At 47.9% G+C, this 15,623-nt stretch overlaps 1 protein-coding gene across 6 annotated transcripts in view; it reads right to left on the bottom strand.

Moving 5' to 3' along the window:
• BCOR (BCL6 corepressor) overlaps window positions 1-15,623 on the bottom strand; it is a 58,246-nt gene that overhangs the window by 16,937 nt on the left and 25,686 nt on the right. For 3 of the 6 annotated variants that reach the window (XM_068425067.1, XM_068425066.1, XM_068425069.1), the window contains 4 exons: window positions 15,157-15,340; window positions 6,918-7,199; window positions 6,168-6,521; window positions 254-582 (listed from right to left, as the gene is read on the bottom strand). In XM_068425067.1, coding sequence (XP_068281168.1) covers window positions 254-582; window positions 6,168-6,521; window positions 6,918-7,199; window positions 15,157-15,340 — 1,149 coding nt within the window. The remainder of the gene's footprint in view (window positions 1-253; window positions 583-6,167; window positions 6,522-6,917; window positions 7,200-15,156; window positions 15,341-15,623) is intronic. The other 3 variants (XM_068425070.1, XM_068425071.1, XM_068425072.1) reach the window with 2 other exon arrangements.

Genomic DNA, 15,623 nt, shown 5'->3' with positions numbered 1-15,623 from the left:
GAATTACACTTTTCTATTCATGTTTAATTTTTTAAGAAAGACCTGCTACGTCTTTTAAATGCAAGATTCCTCACCCCCTACAATAGTGCCTTTAACTCAGGTTAAGAAAAGCAAATACAAAACGTGCAAAGCATCCACAGACGAATCTGAATGCAATCCCCGCTACCCTGCATGCATGACAGCGCATTAGTTTTAAGCAGGCTGGCTCTGCCTTCTCAGATGCTGGTGGACAATTAAGTCTAAATAAAGATACCTTATCTTCAGCATTTTCGATATCTGTGGTGTCATCCCCCGTCAGAGATGACCTCCTTCTCCTCTCCTCCAGTGCCAAGTGTTTTGTTTTACACTGACGTTTCCCTGATGGCTTCGCACACTCGCTGTATTTCTGCAGCAGAGATGCATGTTGGAAATCCTCCTCTTCGTCTGTGTACAGCCCATCTGTCTTCTGGCTTTCTTTAATTTTCTGCTGTTTGGCAGCCAGCCTCGAGGCTGGAGTACAGCTTGGATGAGCCTGCCGTTTGCTGTTTGCATTGGTGGATGAAAGGCTCTTCATGTGCGGAGACACTGGGAATACGGGCAAGCCTAAATGGGAAGGAAAGGCATTACACGTTGCATGGTGTGTTAAAAGGAAAACACGTTGCTAGCACTTAACACGAGCCCCTCGACTGCTTAAGAGACCTACCAATTACATTTTCAAATCACTGATATTTTAAGCGTTCCGCATCCGAATTGTAAATAGCATCTCGCCAGTTAACGTTACGCTAACAGTTATAACGCTCTGATAGAAATCGCTAAATGAAAGGCCCCGCGCAGGGCGCGGGGGCACTGTGAAGGCCGTACGGTGCTGTGCCGTGCCACGGCAGTTCGACGCTGCCGCAGGCCCAGCCGCCACGGGCAGATCGGAAAGCTGCCACCACACCGCCTCGCCAGGGGGGAGAAAAAACTCGCCTCCTTACCTGGAACTGCGTTATCTGAAGGGGAACCAACTCCTCCGGCAGCCTGGGCCCGGCCGGGCTCGCCCGCCTTAGGCAAGGTGTGGTGGCAGGACTGGCACACGGGTGGCAGGGGAGGAGGGGAAAGCAAGACAGGAAGGAGCATGGACGAGGTCTTAGTGGGACAGCACAGGGGGGATGTTGAGCTTAGCCCTAAGACAGTAATTAAGACGAGGAACATCTCCTTGGCAGTGTTTTTACTTGAAAAGGAAACCAAGAGAGGAAAGGCTACTCGAGGAGCCATCCCTACAGAAGCCCTGTGCAAGCCCTCTATCAAAAGGCGCATGGATTTTGCAGGAAAAGCCATCGGCTGTGTCTTCCTGAGGACCTCAACCAGAAGTGAGTCTTTCTGCGAGACCAGAAAGCCCCGGGACATCAGGGAACTCGGGCCAGTGCCCTGCAGCCCAAGGCAGGATACTGGCAAGGCCAGGTTTTCTCTGCCGATTAGCTCTAACAAGCTGGATCCCACAATCTGGGCCACATGCAAAAAGCATGGTTACTTTTTTTTTTTTCAGAGTGCAAGCAGGTTTACAACAAAACAAGGACGGGGAAGTAGTTTTTTTATAGCGTGAATTTCCCTTGGGATGAGAATTGAGGTGACCTCAGAACCAACTCCTCTGCAGAAAAATGAATTAAAGGTTGCTGGAAAGGAAGGGACACTTCAGCCAAACAATACCACACCACTGAGGGAAGGTGCGGAAAAAACCCTGAGCACTTGAAAGAGTCTCCTTTGCTCCGAGAAGTCTCTGAAGTGATGCTACTTTCATAACGGAAGAGATGGCAGGAGTAAACAAGGCAGCCGCTCAGAGAGGAGAGACCTTTATTTTAAAAGACTCGATCCAGAGCCAGTCAGTAAAAAAAAAAAAAAAATCTAGAATCATCTCAGTGGGCAGCTTCACACTTTTGTCTTCCTTTAAATAGATCTGTGAAAGCAACTTGCAGAAGGCTTTCTAGATTAAAGATGAAAACAGAAATCCCTCAGTTCTTTCGAGCCACTTTCTAGAAAAAGATGCGTATCGTGGCTTGCCAAGCAGACGTCAGGGAATTTATGGGACACACGATGTGCAGATTGTTCAGCAAAAATCCATCAAGTTTTTTAGGCTTTGCAATCCTGAAGGAAGCTGCCTAGTCGTAGGCTGAGCCTACGGATGCAAGGCTGTCTTTCCAACTCTGCAGACAGCATGAAGTAAGGAGTGTTTAATTCTCTTGTACCCAACTAACCTAATTGAAGTAGCATGTGAGAAGCCCAATTCCAATTCAGAAGTATCATCATTATCTCCTTAATCACTTACTAAAAAAATTGCGAAGTTGGAAAGCAACAGCGATGAGGTCTGGTGAGTGCAAAGGGAAGTAAGAAACTGCTGCGTGTAGGAAAACAAGAATAGAAAGAAAAAAACCCACAGGTCTGTAGAAGGACAGAAATACCTAAAGCATGGAGGAAAAAAAACACAGGAAGAGAAGCCTATCTCAAAGAACTGCAGGCTTTCCCACGCAGGGATGTTGAAGCATCCTGCTTCATAAATAAAAGCAGAAGTTTAATCACCACAAAAAAAATGTGTACTCCAGCCTGCAAGCTCCACATAAACTCTGTGCTCCACACTTTGACTCTCCACAGTGGTGACAGCAGGCACCAGGCTAAACGTGCGCCGCAGCCAAGAGATGGAGAGTAGCAACACTGTGCTCAGGAGCTTCGGCAACAGTAACGTTGGTAAGAGGCCAGCGCTATCCAGAAAAAGCCAAGTGTCAGCCTGGGAAATGCAAGACATAGGGGCAGAAAAAAGGCAAGCAGGACTCCAGGATTAATCCTGGAATCCCACCCCATCTTTCTGATCACCACATATGTGAAGGGAGAAGAAAAACGAGAGTGGGAACGAATATCCCCAAACATCCATGGGGGGGAAAAACAAACAAACAAACAAACAAACAAACAAAAAATAAAAAAAAAAAAAAAAAAAAAAAAAAAAAAAAAAAAAACAAAAACCAGGCCTCTGACTGATGCGGGTTGTGGCGGGTCTGACTCAGAGCAGGACCTGCCTCCCTTCCTGCAGGAGCTGGCTGCAGCGAGGTCCACGCGGAGAAGCAGCTGCTGCCGCGTCACCTGAATGCTCACTCATTCAGCTCCCACCCTGGCAGCTGCCTCCTCCTGCCTGCCAAGCCAGAGGCCTCCATGCTGCTGGCAACCCGAGGAGGCTCCGAGGGGCAGGCGGCAGCTTTCCCGATGGGCGAGATCCTCCTGGCTCCTCTCCTCGGAGCTTTTGTTTCCATGCTACTCAGGCAGCGTGGCAATTAAGAGGACCACTGGGTCTTCTCCTCGCACCGGGTGAACGGCTGTGGCTCCCCAGGGGACGATTGGAAGAGCCAGCTACCTTACCGCTAGCAGTGCAGGGAGGTTATTGCTCAGCTGGCACCGCAGCAGAGACTGCAGCTCCCACCTCGGCCATGGGGCTGGGCGAGCAGCATGACGTCCTGAGGTTGCAGGCATCCCTGCGCTCACAGAGATGCTGCACCCCAGAGAGCCAGCACGGGCAACGTCACCTTGCGAGCGGGATGAGGCAGGGACCCAAAACAAGTTTGCGCAAGCCACATCCCGGTTCTTGTGGTTCTGACCCGCAAGTATGAGGCTGCAAGGAGGCAACAGCCAAAGCGTCACCAAGGGAAGATTTCCAGCAGTCACCCAGCCAGCAGGCACTTATGAGGGGACATAGGGGTGACAGCCCAGTGGTGGCTTGCAATGAAACACATGACTCCTGCTGCACTAAAATCCTGGGTTGAACATAACTGGAGCAACCAGCCCAGACGTCAGCATCCTCCAACTTCCCGGAGATTTGTGAGCACAGGCAGCAAATCATCCTGCTGTTAGACTAAGGCTTCACGGGCACAGGGGCAGACCTCGATGCCCTGTTACTGCCCACTTCTTGGGATACAACCAGCCTCCTGGCAGCAGAGACTGTGACGTTCGCAGGTAGTGCTTGGGCACCAGGAACAGCTGTTCCCAGCCCCAGAGCGAAAAAAAGCTGCAAGTGACAGGGTATATTCTAGTATTCACAGTATCTGCTTGTTTAAGAAAAGTTTGAGGACTAGTCCCGGGCAAGAAAAGACAAGCTGGAAGTCTCCATCCCCATGCAACTGTCACGCACAGGATGCTCTGTCACACAATGGGGAAAAATGTCCTTGTCCAGTGAACTAAGAAAAAGGAGATTCAAAGTTTTACGCTTCAATGGGGCCAGAGGAACATCAGCAAAGTGATCTGAACGATCTCCCATGCCTCTGCACAATGAATGGAGAGGCATAATTTAGTCAGGTTTATGTTTTTATAGCAGCTTCCAAAACCAAGAGGTTTTTCATAGCCATGGGGCGACTGAATCTGATGCCTTTGGGCATGGTGCATAAATCAGGAGCCACCTCTTTTTCTTTCCCAGTCACGCGTTAGAGAAGCCTGTCGCTGCCACAGGAGGCACTGCAGGGGAAAGGTAGAGCATCCTTACACAAGGCAGCTTCTTGTTAGTGACCCCCACTTAATCTCTACAAGGTATCTCTTTCTGAAAGTACAAAGGGGAGCGGGTGATGGGCAGGGATGGTTGAGCTGATACCACGCTCGCCAAGGCAGCGCGTAAAGCAAGGTAGTAGGAGTCAAAGATTCTTTTAAACTAACTTTTGATCTCTTGCTCCACAAATCCTTTTGGAGAACCTTCCCCATCAATAAGCATCAAAGTTTGGGGTTTTCTGCCCTCAGATAATCCTACTGAGGGGAAAGATAGGTGAGGAGCTTTAGGAGAGAAGGGAAGCCGATACTTTTGCCTGTGACCGTTTTGGAGATGCTACCCAGGAAAATTCTGACCAGTGTGGGATGACCTGGACGCGGTTCTTTCCACGGCATGAGACAAGAGGATCCACTCTCCTCATGCTTCTCTCTTTTGATGGAATCTCAGCTAAACTACAGCTTAAGTTAGCTGGAAGGTGAACGACTTCCAGTTTGATGAAGCTCCCAGGACTGTGAAGGAGGAAGGAGCCCAAACACCCAATTCAGAGCTCTCCCATCCAGAAACAGCCTTTCCTCAAAAGCCGGCAGAGGACTTGCAGGGGTAAGAGGAGGAGAAGAAGGAAGAAAAGTATTTGTAACCTTGTACCTGAAAAGCCGCAAGAGGAGACAAGTACTCCCTGCTGTGCCCAGAGGAGATGGGGATTCAAGATGAGGTCAGGGGATGCTGGAGAGGGACAGACCACGTGCGCTGCATGCTGCCACTCCCCACTGTTCCTCCAACCAAGCTACAGCAGCAAACGTCACAGGGAAGGGGAAAAGCAGCAGAGCAGACAATGTACCCAGGGGCTGAGGACAGTGGGGACAGGAGAGTGCCCTGCCCATCTGAAGGAAAATTTGGCAGATTGCCTCCACGGGCTCTCCCCCGGGATAGGGACTGAGCAGAAAAGGGGGAGAGGAGGGGGAAAAGGAGGAAAGGGCGGGAGGGGGAAAGAAGCAGCCAGAAACAAGTCAAGGAAAGCTGATGTGCTTTGAAGAAGCAACCCCTCAAGAGAGAGACACTGGGAAGATGTCTGCCAAGGAGTGGGGTCACAGGGGTTTACAGGACATGCCTGGGACAAACCACCAAGGCATCCTCTTCGGGAAGAGGATGAGCCTTGCTCTTGCACATATGCCCTGGGAAAGGCAGTGAAACCCAGCAGTGCTGAGGGTGCTGGAGGCGTTGGGTTCCCACGATCAAGAGTTGCTAGCTGTGCTGATGCTGTTTCAGAGGGTCACAGCCCCTCAGATCCTACGTGTGGTTAAACTCTTACACCAACTAGCAGAGTTTTTGCTCCCTCCCTCGCCCAGAAGCATGCCCGCATCATATGCCCCCCCAGCTCTCCTCTAGAGACATAAATGTCATCTCCACATTCTCTATGAAAGAGTATTTAAAGCCAAAACACACACACACACACACACACACACAAACACATAGTTACACACACATACACAAACACATTTTCTTGTCTGCCAAATATCAGCTACGGTGCAATTCTTAAAGAGGAGGTGTCAGTCCTTATACAAATGGACATCTACAGAAATATATATATATCATTAAAAAAAAAAAAAGCTCTCGACAATTCCTTAACATCGGTGGCAGCATGCGTCACTGTAAATGCTAAAGCCATCTGGTTTCCCTAGTAGTCTCTGCATACCTTGTTCATTGTCACTTGTTTTGAGGGACTCTTCAGACCAACTTCTATTGCTTTTGGCCTCTGACCTTTTCTTGGTGTGCCTTTCTTCTGTGAAGTCTTTGACCTTTGCAGTGGCCTCTGGCTGAACAGCCTCAGCTAAATCTTTCCTGCTTTGCCGGCCCAACTTGCCGGACGGGGATCTCTCTGGTGACACCTGCTGCTCCCATAGTTCCCTAAGATGCTGCAGGTGACGCTGCTTTTTGGGATGGAGCCCTGTTAATTCAATGCACACCTTCAGGTTGGTCACCTCATTACAATTGGGCTCTTCTAAGTGGTTAGAGGAATTGTTTGTCATTTCCCTCTCAGGCCAGTCATCTAATGGAAAAATAACTAAAAATTAATCAAAAAGCCCCCTCAACTTAAAACAAAAGCTACATTTCACTTTCGGGGCATATAGTCTCAGCTTTACCACCACACTATGCATTTTAAAGGTTTGCTCATTAAGGGTTACATGCACTACAGTAACTTGCACTGCTGTGGCTACAGTGTCCAACGACTAGTGCTTTACCCTTATATGCCAAGATCTTTATATATACATATATATATACACATATTTATACATACATATATATACATATATATAATTTTAAGTGAAATGACAGTGCTCACATTAGTAACTATCAAGTTCAAAAATGGAAACACATTAAGCCAAAGGGACGTTCCTTGCACAAGACATTCCTTGAGAGAGACCAAAGCAAAATGCTGTCCTACCTTTGGAGTTCTTCTTCTTTTTTGCTTTTGATATAAGTTCATCCTGCAGTTCATCCACAAAGTTTTCATTTTGGCTGCCATCATTTTGCACTCTCTCACCAGAGTGTTTACGCTTCCTGTCCAGACGTGGACATGGATGTTGGCCACTATCTTCTGTTGGCTGGTCTTCCGCTTTTTCATATATAGAATGTCTCTCTAAGTAACATTTCTCATTTGAGAGATCTTTTTCCTCTGGAGTTTCAAGAAAGTGACCTTGGTTGTTTTCTGTACTAGTGAAGTTACCTAAAAATAGAAAAAAACCAAACACCACAAGACCTAATAAATACAAAACAATTCATTGTGAGAAAGCTATGCTCTCTGATCTCTGCAATGTCATCTCCATCATGACTTATGGCTCATGAGGCATGCAAATAAACACAAAATTGTGCTTCAGAACAATTCTCCTCTGGTCAGCCTAAGGCAGCAGTTTTCTCAACAGTTAAGCACAAAACCCCCAAAAGCGCGATACTTTGTGTTGTTTTTACAACAACTTAAGAGGCATAATATTCACAATACTTGTATCCCTAGAAACATCCCAATACACTTTTTTAATAAACATCTTTAGATATCAAAAGCACAGACCCTTTTCAGAAAGCAACCTCGCCCCCAAAAACCGTGGTAAGTAATAATCCAAGCTCCACTTTGCAATGACTCCCTTTTAAAAATACATTCTGAGGATAATAAAGTATTAGTCTTTCACCAATTCCCTTCCTTCCCTAACTTCTCGCATCAAATTGCAGTGTAACTTGAAAGCGTTCGCCCCTTCTTCTGCAGATATAAATGGGATAAGGAGCACGCACACACGTACACGGGAATACCACTAAGAATAGCTGTGATATTTCGCAAAAAGCACTACTTGAATCCAAGGTTATAAAAAGACTTCCTCACTTCAAGTAACCAGCCAGTCACTGTACGTCACATGATCTTTGTCACCTCCTTTTAAAAAAGACCTCACTTTTTTTCAGGGAATATTTCCAGCAGCAGCGAGCGGGTGAGCTTTGAAAAGCTTACCAGAAACTAGTCTGACAAACCAGCCACAAAAACACCTACGTTGCCATGTTTGCCCTAACTTCAGCTTCCCTCTCCAATACTGTTCCCCCCTAAATTTAGAGGCAGCTTAAGCGATTTTAAATGGATGCTTGACTTAAAATTACACTTAATCATCATCTTGAATAGGTATTTTTTCTTGGGTTTAACCAAACTAGCCGAGGCACAGTTAGGCAGACATGCAGTACAGACTGCAACACGGTTAATCAGCTTCCTATTTACAATTCTCACAAACAAGTTGGTTTTCCCATGCGTTTCAGCCCTCCTGGCTGACCAATATACTCTTTCCGCCTGTCTGCCGCTGTTTGGCAAACTGTACACTCTGTCCAACTTCCCCATGGCTCACTGTCCCTTTTCCTTGTCCTCCTCCTTGCCCTTCCTCCTTCTCCTACTTCCCTTCCTGCAAACACATCTGCTCGTTTCCTACCTGGACTCCTGACAGCTCTATTTTCCTTCCCTCCCCCTGATCCTCCCAGTCCTTATTCAGCCGCCTCCCTCGTACTGCCTGGCCTTTAACTTCTGCTCTTCCCCTTCGCCACAGTACATGTTGCCCCCGCCAAAGCCCCCTCTCCCCTTCCGTCCCCTCTGAGACCCACCGCACCAGCAAGACCCACCACACCAGTGTCCAGGCACTGGCAGCCCCTGGATGCAGCCCAACCACATCCCGTCTTATCTTGGGAGCACCTTCCTACAGCTCTGCCAACACCTTCTGGCTTCACGACCATCCTTGAAATCCCCGTTGTCAGCAACGGAAGGCTGAGGCGGGGGCGGGGAGGGGAAACCTCTCCAATGAGGTTTTTCTTCACCACAACTTGGAAATGGCAACAAATAGAACCCAGGGCTCTGGAGATGTTTGCAGGCACCAAAAGACACCCCAGCATCATTTTTAGGCTGCTTGGGAAGCTGCCTGCAGGGCTGTTCCGTAAAACTGCAGAAGATATTGGCCAAGAAAAATCAAAACAAAAGTTGACTTTTTCCAGGCAAGCGGGACACTCGGGCCATTCTGCTATTTGGCAATGCTCCTCCCCGCAAGGCCATCTGGCCAACACCTGCTCCTTTCAAGACTTTAAAACACAGTTTGTCACACTTCTTTCGGCCAGCAATGCTCACATGTTCCAGAAAAAAGGTACTCAGCTTACAGCAACTATGCCTCTCACCGCCAGCATCCCCCCAAACCAGAATGAATCTGGCAACACCCCGCGCTTGCTCATCTGGCATGAAGATGCTGCCCAACAGCTGGACCCTATAACCACACCAACAGCCCCGGCAGTCCTGTTTCACAGAGCACAAAAGATGCTGCATCAGCCACGTTTTAAGTATCACTTTAGAAATGCTTCTATCGGATTTCATTTTACATTTTTAATGCAATCTGCTATTTTTCTCCCTTACATAAGGAAACATTATACTTATATGCTCAGTTTCTCCAAACAGATCAGGTAAGGGCACTTTCCGCCACGCTCCCACTGTTTACAGCCTTCATGTCTCCAGCCATCCCGGCAACTACACACCACGGTTCACGCTGAGAGTCGCCAGATCAGTAGAGCTTTCCTGCTCCTTACGCTGTCTGGCCTGAGAAAAGGCAGGCACATCCTGACCAATTCCCGGAGAAGCTTTCACAGGGTCAAAGGAAGTAGCAGGCTGTAGGGGGGGGGTTGATGGTCCTAATCTTTGGGGCTTGCAGGAAACAGCAAGCTAATTCCAGCCTGCCACCACCGAAAGCAACCCGCTGCAGATTAATTCCTTCTCTATCTGCAAGAGGAGTTGGCCCAGGAATGCCGAGCACCGCACACTCAGACTGTCCGTGCTAAAAAATAAAGAGGAGGGGAGAGACGTTTTCTGTCACCTCCTGAAGTTCATCCAAAAAGCGCTCACTGCCAGCAGCTCTGCGACACCTTTGCCTCCGCTCTCTGGTCACATCCGAGGGGGACCTCTGAGGCGACGAGAGCTACGTCTCCTCGGCTGCCAAGCTAGAAATCCCTCTCGAGACTGCACACGCGACTGAAATCCGTCCCGCTAGATGCGGTTAAGACCATTAGAGGAGCAACATCTCCGCACATTAATCTGGGTTGCGTAATCATCCTGCATCGACATGGCAGGACAGCGACAGCGAAGCCAGGCAGCCGAGTCCTTGCCTATCTGCCCCACCACTGATGCTCCCTGCCTCTTCTACAGTCGGATTTTCACCGTGGAAGAACAAAGGTCAGCTGCTGTTCGGGACACGGCATAACCCCAGGCTGTCAGGCTCTCTACGCAGCTTGCACGGACACTTTGCATGCCCAGAGGTTTTTCCCCTCGGCACAGCGGCAACCGCCTCACGGAGCACAGGCTCTATTAATATTTTACCACCGGATTCCACTCTGTCCTCAAACTGTTTTGCAAGCAACCCGGATCAGGCGCGATGTCTCCCCAAATTAAGATATAAATGTCAACATGAGGCACAGCAACATAAGCATATCTTGCATGCCCAACAAAGACAAGGAGAATTTGTTTGCTTTTGTTCCCTCCGCCCCCCACCATGTATCTACAACATCCTTTTCTCTGCCCGAGGAAGAAAACAACAAAATACTTGGGAGTTTTCATATCATCATTATTCAAACACTGATGAGGTAGCCAGAAACACAGGATAAATTCTGAGTTCTCATAGCAACACACCTCTATGAGTAAGGAGATCAGACTCCTGAACGTGTTTCTTCCTCGAGCCTCCAGCATTTGCCAGTCTCACACCAGCTGTGAGAACCAACATCAACAACTCAAACCACTGCTCACTGTCCCACCCAACCAGAAACAATGAAGAATTAAGAAGATGCTTCTTCCCATATGGTTTCCGCCTGAAGCAGTATCTCCTTAGTGCATAGGTTACAATCTCATAAGAAACAGTTACACACATGTACAAACACACTACCCAAAAAAACTTTCCTTCATTTTTCCATCTTCCTGCTGCTGTCAGCTGTCTGAGACCAGGCCCTCCCATGTGATGCAAACAAGGAAACACATCTCAGTGCTATAGCTGCGATTCTTTTGTTCAAATAATATGGCAGCTAAAAACAGCCTTTCCTCTTCCCTGGAGCAACCTCTCATTGCACTCACTTATGCAAGGCACCCTTTATTCATCCGAGGGCAGTAATGACTATCCAAATGCTAAAACCCAGTGTTCAGCACAGACATCATAACAACAGTAAGAAATTCCATAGTCACCCTCAGCATCCAATTCTCAGTATCCCACGGGGCAGAGGGAACCCAGCTTATTCCATTTTTCCCTCCAAGTACCTCTGCTTGGGAGCTTTCCACGTTTGCTTCCTTCTGCCCAAGCCTACTGCACTGCACAAACAAGCAACTGCCATCCTCCCTGCACAGACTTTTGTTTTTTCCCCTTTTTTCTTGCACTATGTCCCATGGCAGGAAGGTAATAACAGACCAGGGCAAAGGACGTGTTTACTGTCTCCATCTTTCATTTGTTCAGCTATACACACAGCCCAGCGAGGAAAGCAAAGCAAGAGATTACCATGCAAAGGGACACCGGCACCTCGCTCTGACGCTGAAGATCAGCTCTAAAGGCTTTGGCACATTACACCATTTACTTTCACACATAGAAACTGCTTTAACTTTTTCCCCATGACTTCATGCCTTAATATCAGGCTTTTAACATACCGGGTTTTATTTTTCCCAGCTAAGGCTTAAACGGGCAGTGTCTTCCTCCTAGAAAATTAGATAAACAGGTAAAATCACGCTCCCCAATCAAGAAATTCACAGCTTGTAGAATGTATTCAATCTTTCACACTCGGGTATGATTTTCAATACCGCTAGAAGAGCTTTGTTATAAACCGACATGCGATCATCACATGCCCGTATTGACGCGCGTGTCCGTGCCAATAGCTTAAATCACTTGATCTCTGAACAATCCTATGACTCATGACATATGCATCCCATAATTTATCATGTTTGTGCTATGGAAATGCACCAGAGCAGCATCGCCTCAGCAACATTTACAAGTCACCTTGGCAACAATGCAGCTTCGCGGCTGCTCTCAGAATGCCCGGCAAAACCTAAACGAGATGGGAGAGAATTAAAGCACTGCTACTTTACTCCTCAGCTTTAATTGTTCATTAATTAGCTAGCATGGCTACCTCCCTTAAATCGGGCCTTTTTTTTAAAAAAAAAAAAAAACACACCTTTTTTACCCTTCTCCAGAAGGCACGATGAAGCTTAAGAACACTCTCAGTACAGCCAGGCACTGCCAAGTCAGAGGAAAAGTTTAAAGAATCAGATATTTTGCCTTCATTTGCTTCTAAAAAAAGCCCGTACATGTGCTATACAGCTAGGAAAAGGAGCAAGTCCCAGGGCAAGCTAAAAAAAAGAGTTTCCATCCCATCACTTGCCTCTGTAAGCGTCACCTGCCTGTGTTATTTAGCCTTTTGTTGTTGTTGTTGTCGTCGCACTGGTAGATTTAGAGGAGCCAAGGGGGCGAGCAGCTGCTAGGGCCCCGATCACCTCCTGCGCTCCACGTCAGGCATGGCTGCAGCCCCGCCGAGGCGGCAGCGGAGGAGCCCTGCGAGCCGGCTCCGTGCCACAATCACAGTTTCGGTTGCGGTTTTCCTCTTCCCCGCTGACACCGGGCAGGTGATGTGCTCGCGGCAGGGGTCGCGCCTAACAGCTTGCCGGCTTTGCTCCTAAATTCCCCGCTCACACACGTAAAGGCTTTGCTTTTGGTCAGCGCTGGACGACCGCTAAGGAAAACGAAATGAAACATCTCTTCAGCAGCAAGATCGCTTGCAGGAGGCAGAAAGGAAAACGGAAGAGGTTGCAAAATACCAGCTAGCTCCCGTTCAAGAACTTCAAAGCCAAACACACCAACGGCGTGGCTAGAAACTGGAGGGCAAGGGAAGGCAAGAGGTAAGCAGCCCTGGATCTCGCTGGTGATAAACAAAGGGGAAGAGCAGGCAGAGCACATCGCCCCTTTGCCCATTACTCGATGAGAGATGCATCAAGACGGCTGGCAGCTCAAGCCCCACCAGAGCCCAAGCCACTACACCAGAGGCATTCAAGAAGTGTGAAACTCGTCTTCCTGATTTATCAGCCGCTATCCCATGGGCCAGGAGGTGAACCACCACGATAAAAAACTTTTACTGAGACCTGAATCTGTACCGGTAAGTATTTGCTGCTGTACAGGCGGGCATACAGAAGAGGAGCTCCCTCAGCAGAACAGATCTGCGCTTTTAGGAGTTCAGACATTCAGCAAAACTCTGAAATAGCCTGTTAAGTCAGAGCTAATTAGAAGATGAGAGGAAAGAACTAACATCAGACTGAACATACTTTTCCTGCTTCCAACAGTTATTTAATAGCCTCAAACACATTTTAGCAGCAGATTCGAGTGCCGGAGACCTCACTAACTGATGAATTTAAGGACGCGCTGTATCATCAGACTTTTGCAAGGATGGGTGTTTCAGCAAACATCGATGCTCTTAACGCTCTTCCTCCCCACAGCCCCCCACCCCACCCCAAGCAGCATGCCCCACGCCCACAAGCAGGCTGTCCCTCCCTCCTCTGTGCCCACCCCTGACTCTGCAGACCACCGTCCCCCTCTCCCCTGCCAGACCCGTCTTGCCCTGCAGCCAGAACAAGCTGGCAGGACCCAGCTGCTGCTGCTGCTCTTTAAAGCTTTCCAGCACACCCAGCATGGGATTTAACAGAGGACATCACCAGGGCACCCTGAGCCCTCTGAGGAGCAAGAGGGGCTGCAAGGGGGAGAGCCAGGGTGGCAACCCGCCGAGCTCTCAGCTTTAGCACAGGGACCGCAAAGGCAGCAGTGCCTTCCTCCCTGAAGCTGCCTCGATACAGCCTGGAGAACGGAAAGCCCTCCCAGCTTCCAGGGGCTCAGCCTACCTCTCCCCACTCTGGTACCTTCTCCACTTGCACAATTAAAACTCTCCCTTGCTATTTTGCCGGGCCGATTTTTGTTGAGGCTGTTATTTCAGTGACAGCAATACCACAGTAACTTGATTTAGGCGAGTAACCGAGCAAGTACGATTGACCAGCATGCTCTCTGCCAAAAGCATTAACCAAAGATCAGAACAATAATTCAAAGTTATTAAATTGCCTGAATGAAATTTTCTACGAGCTCTACTCATGAATCTCTACCTATGGAACAGCACACTTAACCACCAAGTTACGCAGTGCACGCACACACACACACGCACGCACGATGCAGTCTGTTTCCTCTTGTTTTGCAATACTTTCAGCATAGATTCTTTTTTTTCTGAGTTGTTAAAAACAAAGTAGCAGCAGGAGGAACTGATACATTCCTTAACTATATAGGTAAAGGAAAAAACACTGGGAAACTGATGGAAGCCAGATGCTTACCAAGAGTTCAAAAAAAAAAAATAAAGTGCTTTTTCTTGCATACAGTAAAAAAAAAAAAAAAAAAAATTTTTGTCTTGCTTTTAGGGCAGGGTTGGTAGCACAGGTTTTCCATAGTCCTCTGATACCTTGCCACAGCCTAGAGGGAGCAGCTAGCCCCCATGGGGAATTTCACAGCCCCCCACCTGCCCTCGAGGACCTGAGCAAGTCAGGCACATGTGCCCCCCTTCCCCGCCCCGGCCACTGCAGCAAAACATCACCCAGGCAAACCAGCTTCTCATAGTTGGGGGTTTTACAGCCAGCTTTTACAGATAAGCCAGCCTGAGACATCATGTCCTTCCCCACTCCCCATCACCCTTCTGTCCTCTATCCTTGCTTTGCCTTGAGCTGCAATACTGGCATTTCCCAGCACTACAGCACCTTCAGCAAGCTGAACTCCTTGTTGCCTCTCACTCTTCCCCTACCTCCTTTCTGCATTTAAAACATAACCTTAGACCTTTGCTTTCACTCGTTGATGTGGTACTTCATCAATTAAACTGATGATCTAAGACAGTAACTTTGGTGACAGTTAAATGTCTCCTGAATAGCACGTACAACTGTAACCCGTAACTTGCGGACCCCAAAACAAGCATGGAGAGCACCAGCTGTGGCAGCTCCATACCTGCAGAGGCTGAGGTCAGTGACTTTAACCAGCAACACCGCGAGAACGCAAAGATGACGCTACCCGTGCAGCTTTGCTGCGAGCTGCCGCGGCAGAGAGACACGTACGCGCTTCAGAAAGCCATCTAAATTCGCTTACATCTGTCATTGTCATTTTGGTCAGCAATGGCATCTTCCAGAGCGACAGACTTTGGCTTCTTTTCACTGTTTCCTTTCAAGTTTTCCCAGTCTGCCTGGCTGAATCTGCAGACCTCTGAGTCTTTGGTAGCTGTTTGGCCTTCTCTCTCTTTCATCTCCAACTCTGAGAAGCGCATCATTGCACGCTAGAAAGAGAATTGATATGAAAAAAAAAGAAAGTCTTGCGATAAAAGCTACTTCATTTACCTTACCTTATATGAAAGCATTTCCAAAGAAAAATCGGCTCAAAGCCAAGGTTTCAGACAGATAGCTAGGGTAGGAGTTTAACACACCTGACTTGTAAAACAGTGTTCTAGCATCTATATGCAAATAGCCACACAATTCTTTCATATATAAGTGTATATATATAAGATATATATAAATGTATACTGTATATAAAACAAAAACATTCCATTTTGGAGATAAAAA

The sequence above is a fragment of the Nyctibius grandis genome, chromosome 2, assembly GCF_013368605.1.
Source record: "Nyctibius grandis isolate bNycGra1 chromosome 2, bNycGra1.pri, whole genome shotgun sequence".
Classification (NCBI taxonomy): Eukaryota; Metazoa; Chordata; class Aves; order Nyctibiiformes; family Nyctibiidae; genus Nyctibius; species Nyctibius grandis.
Note: the sequence above shows the minus strand (reverse complement) of the source record. Positions and strands in the feature narration are given on the sequence as shown.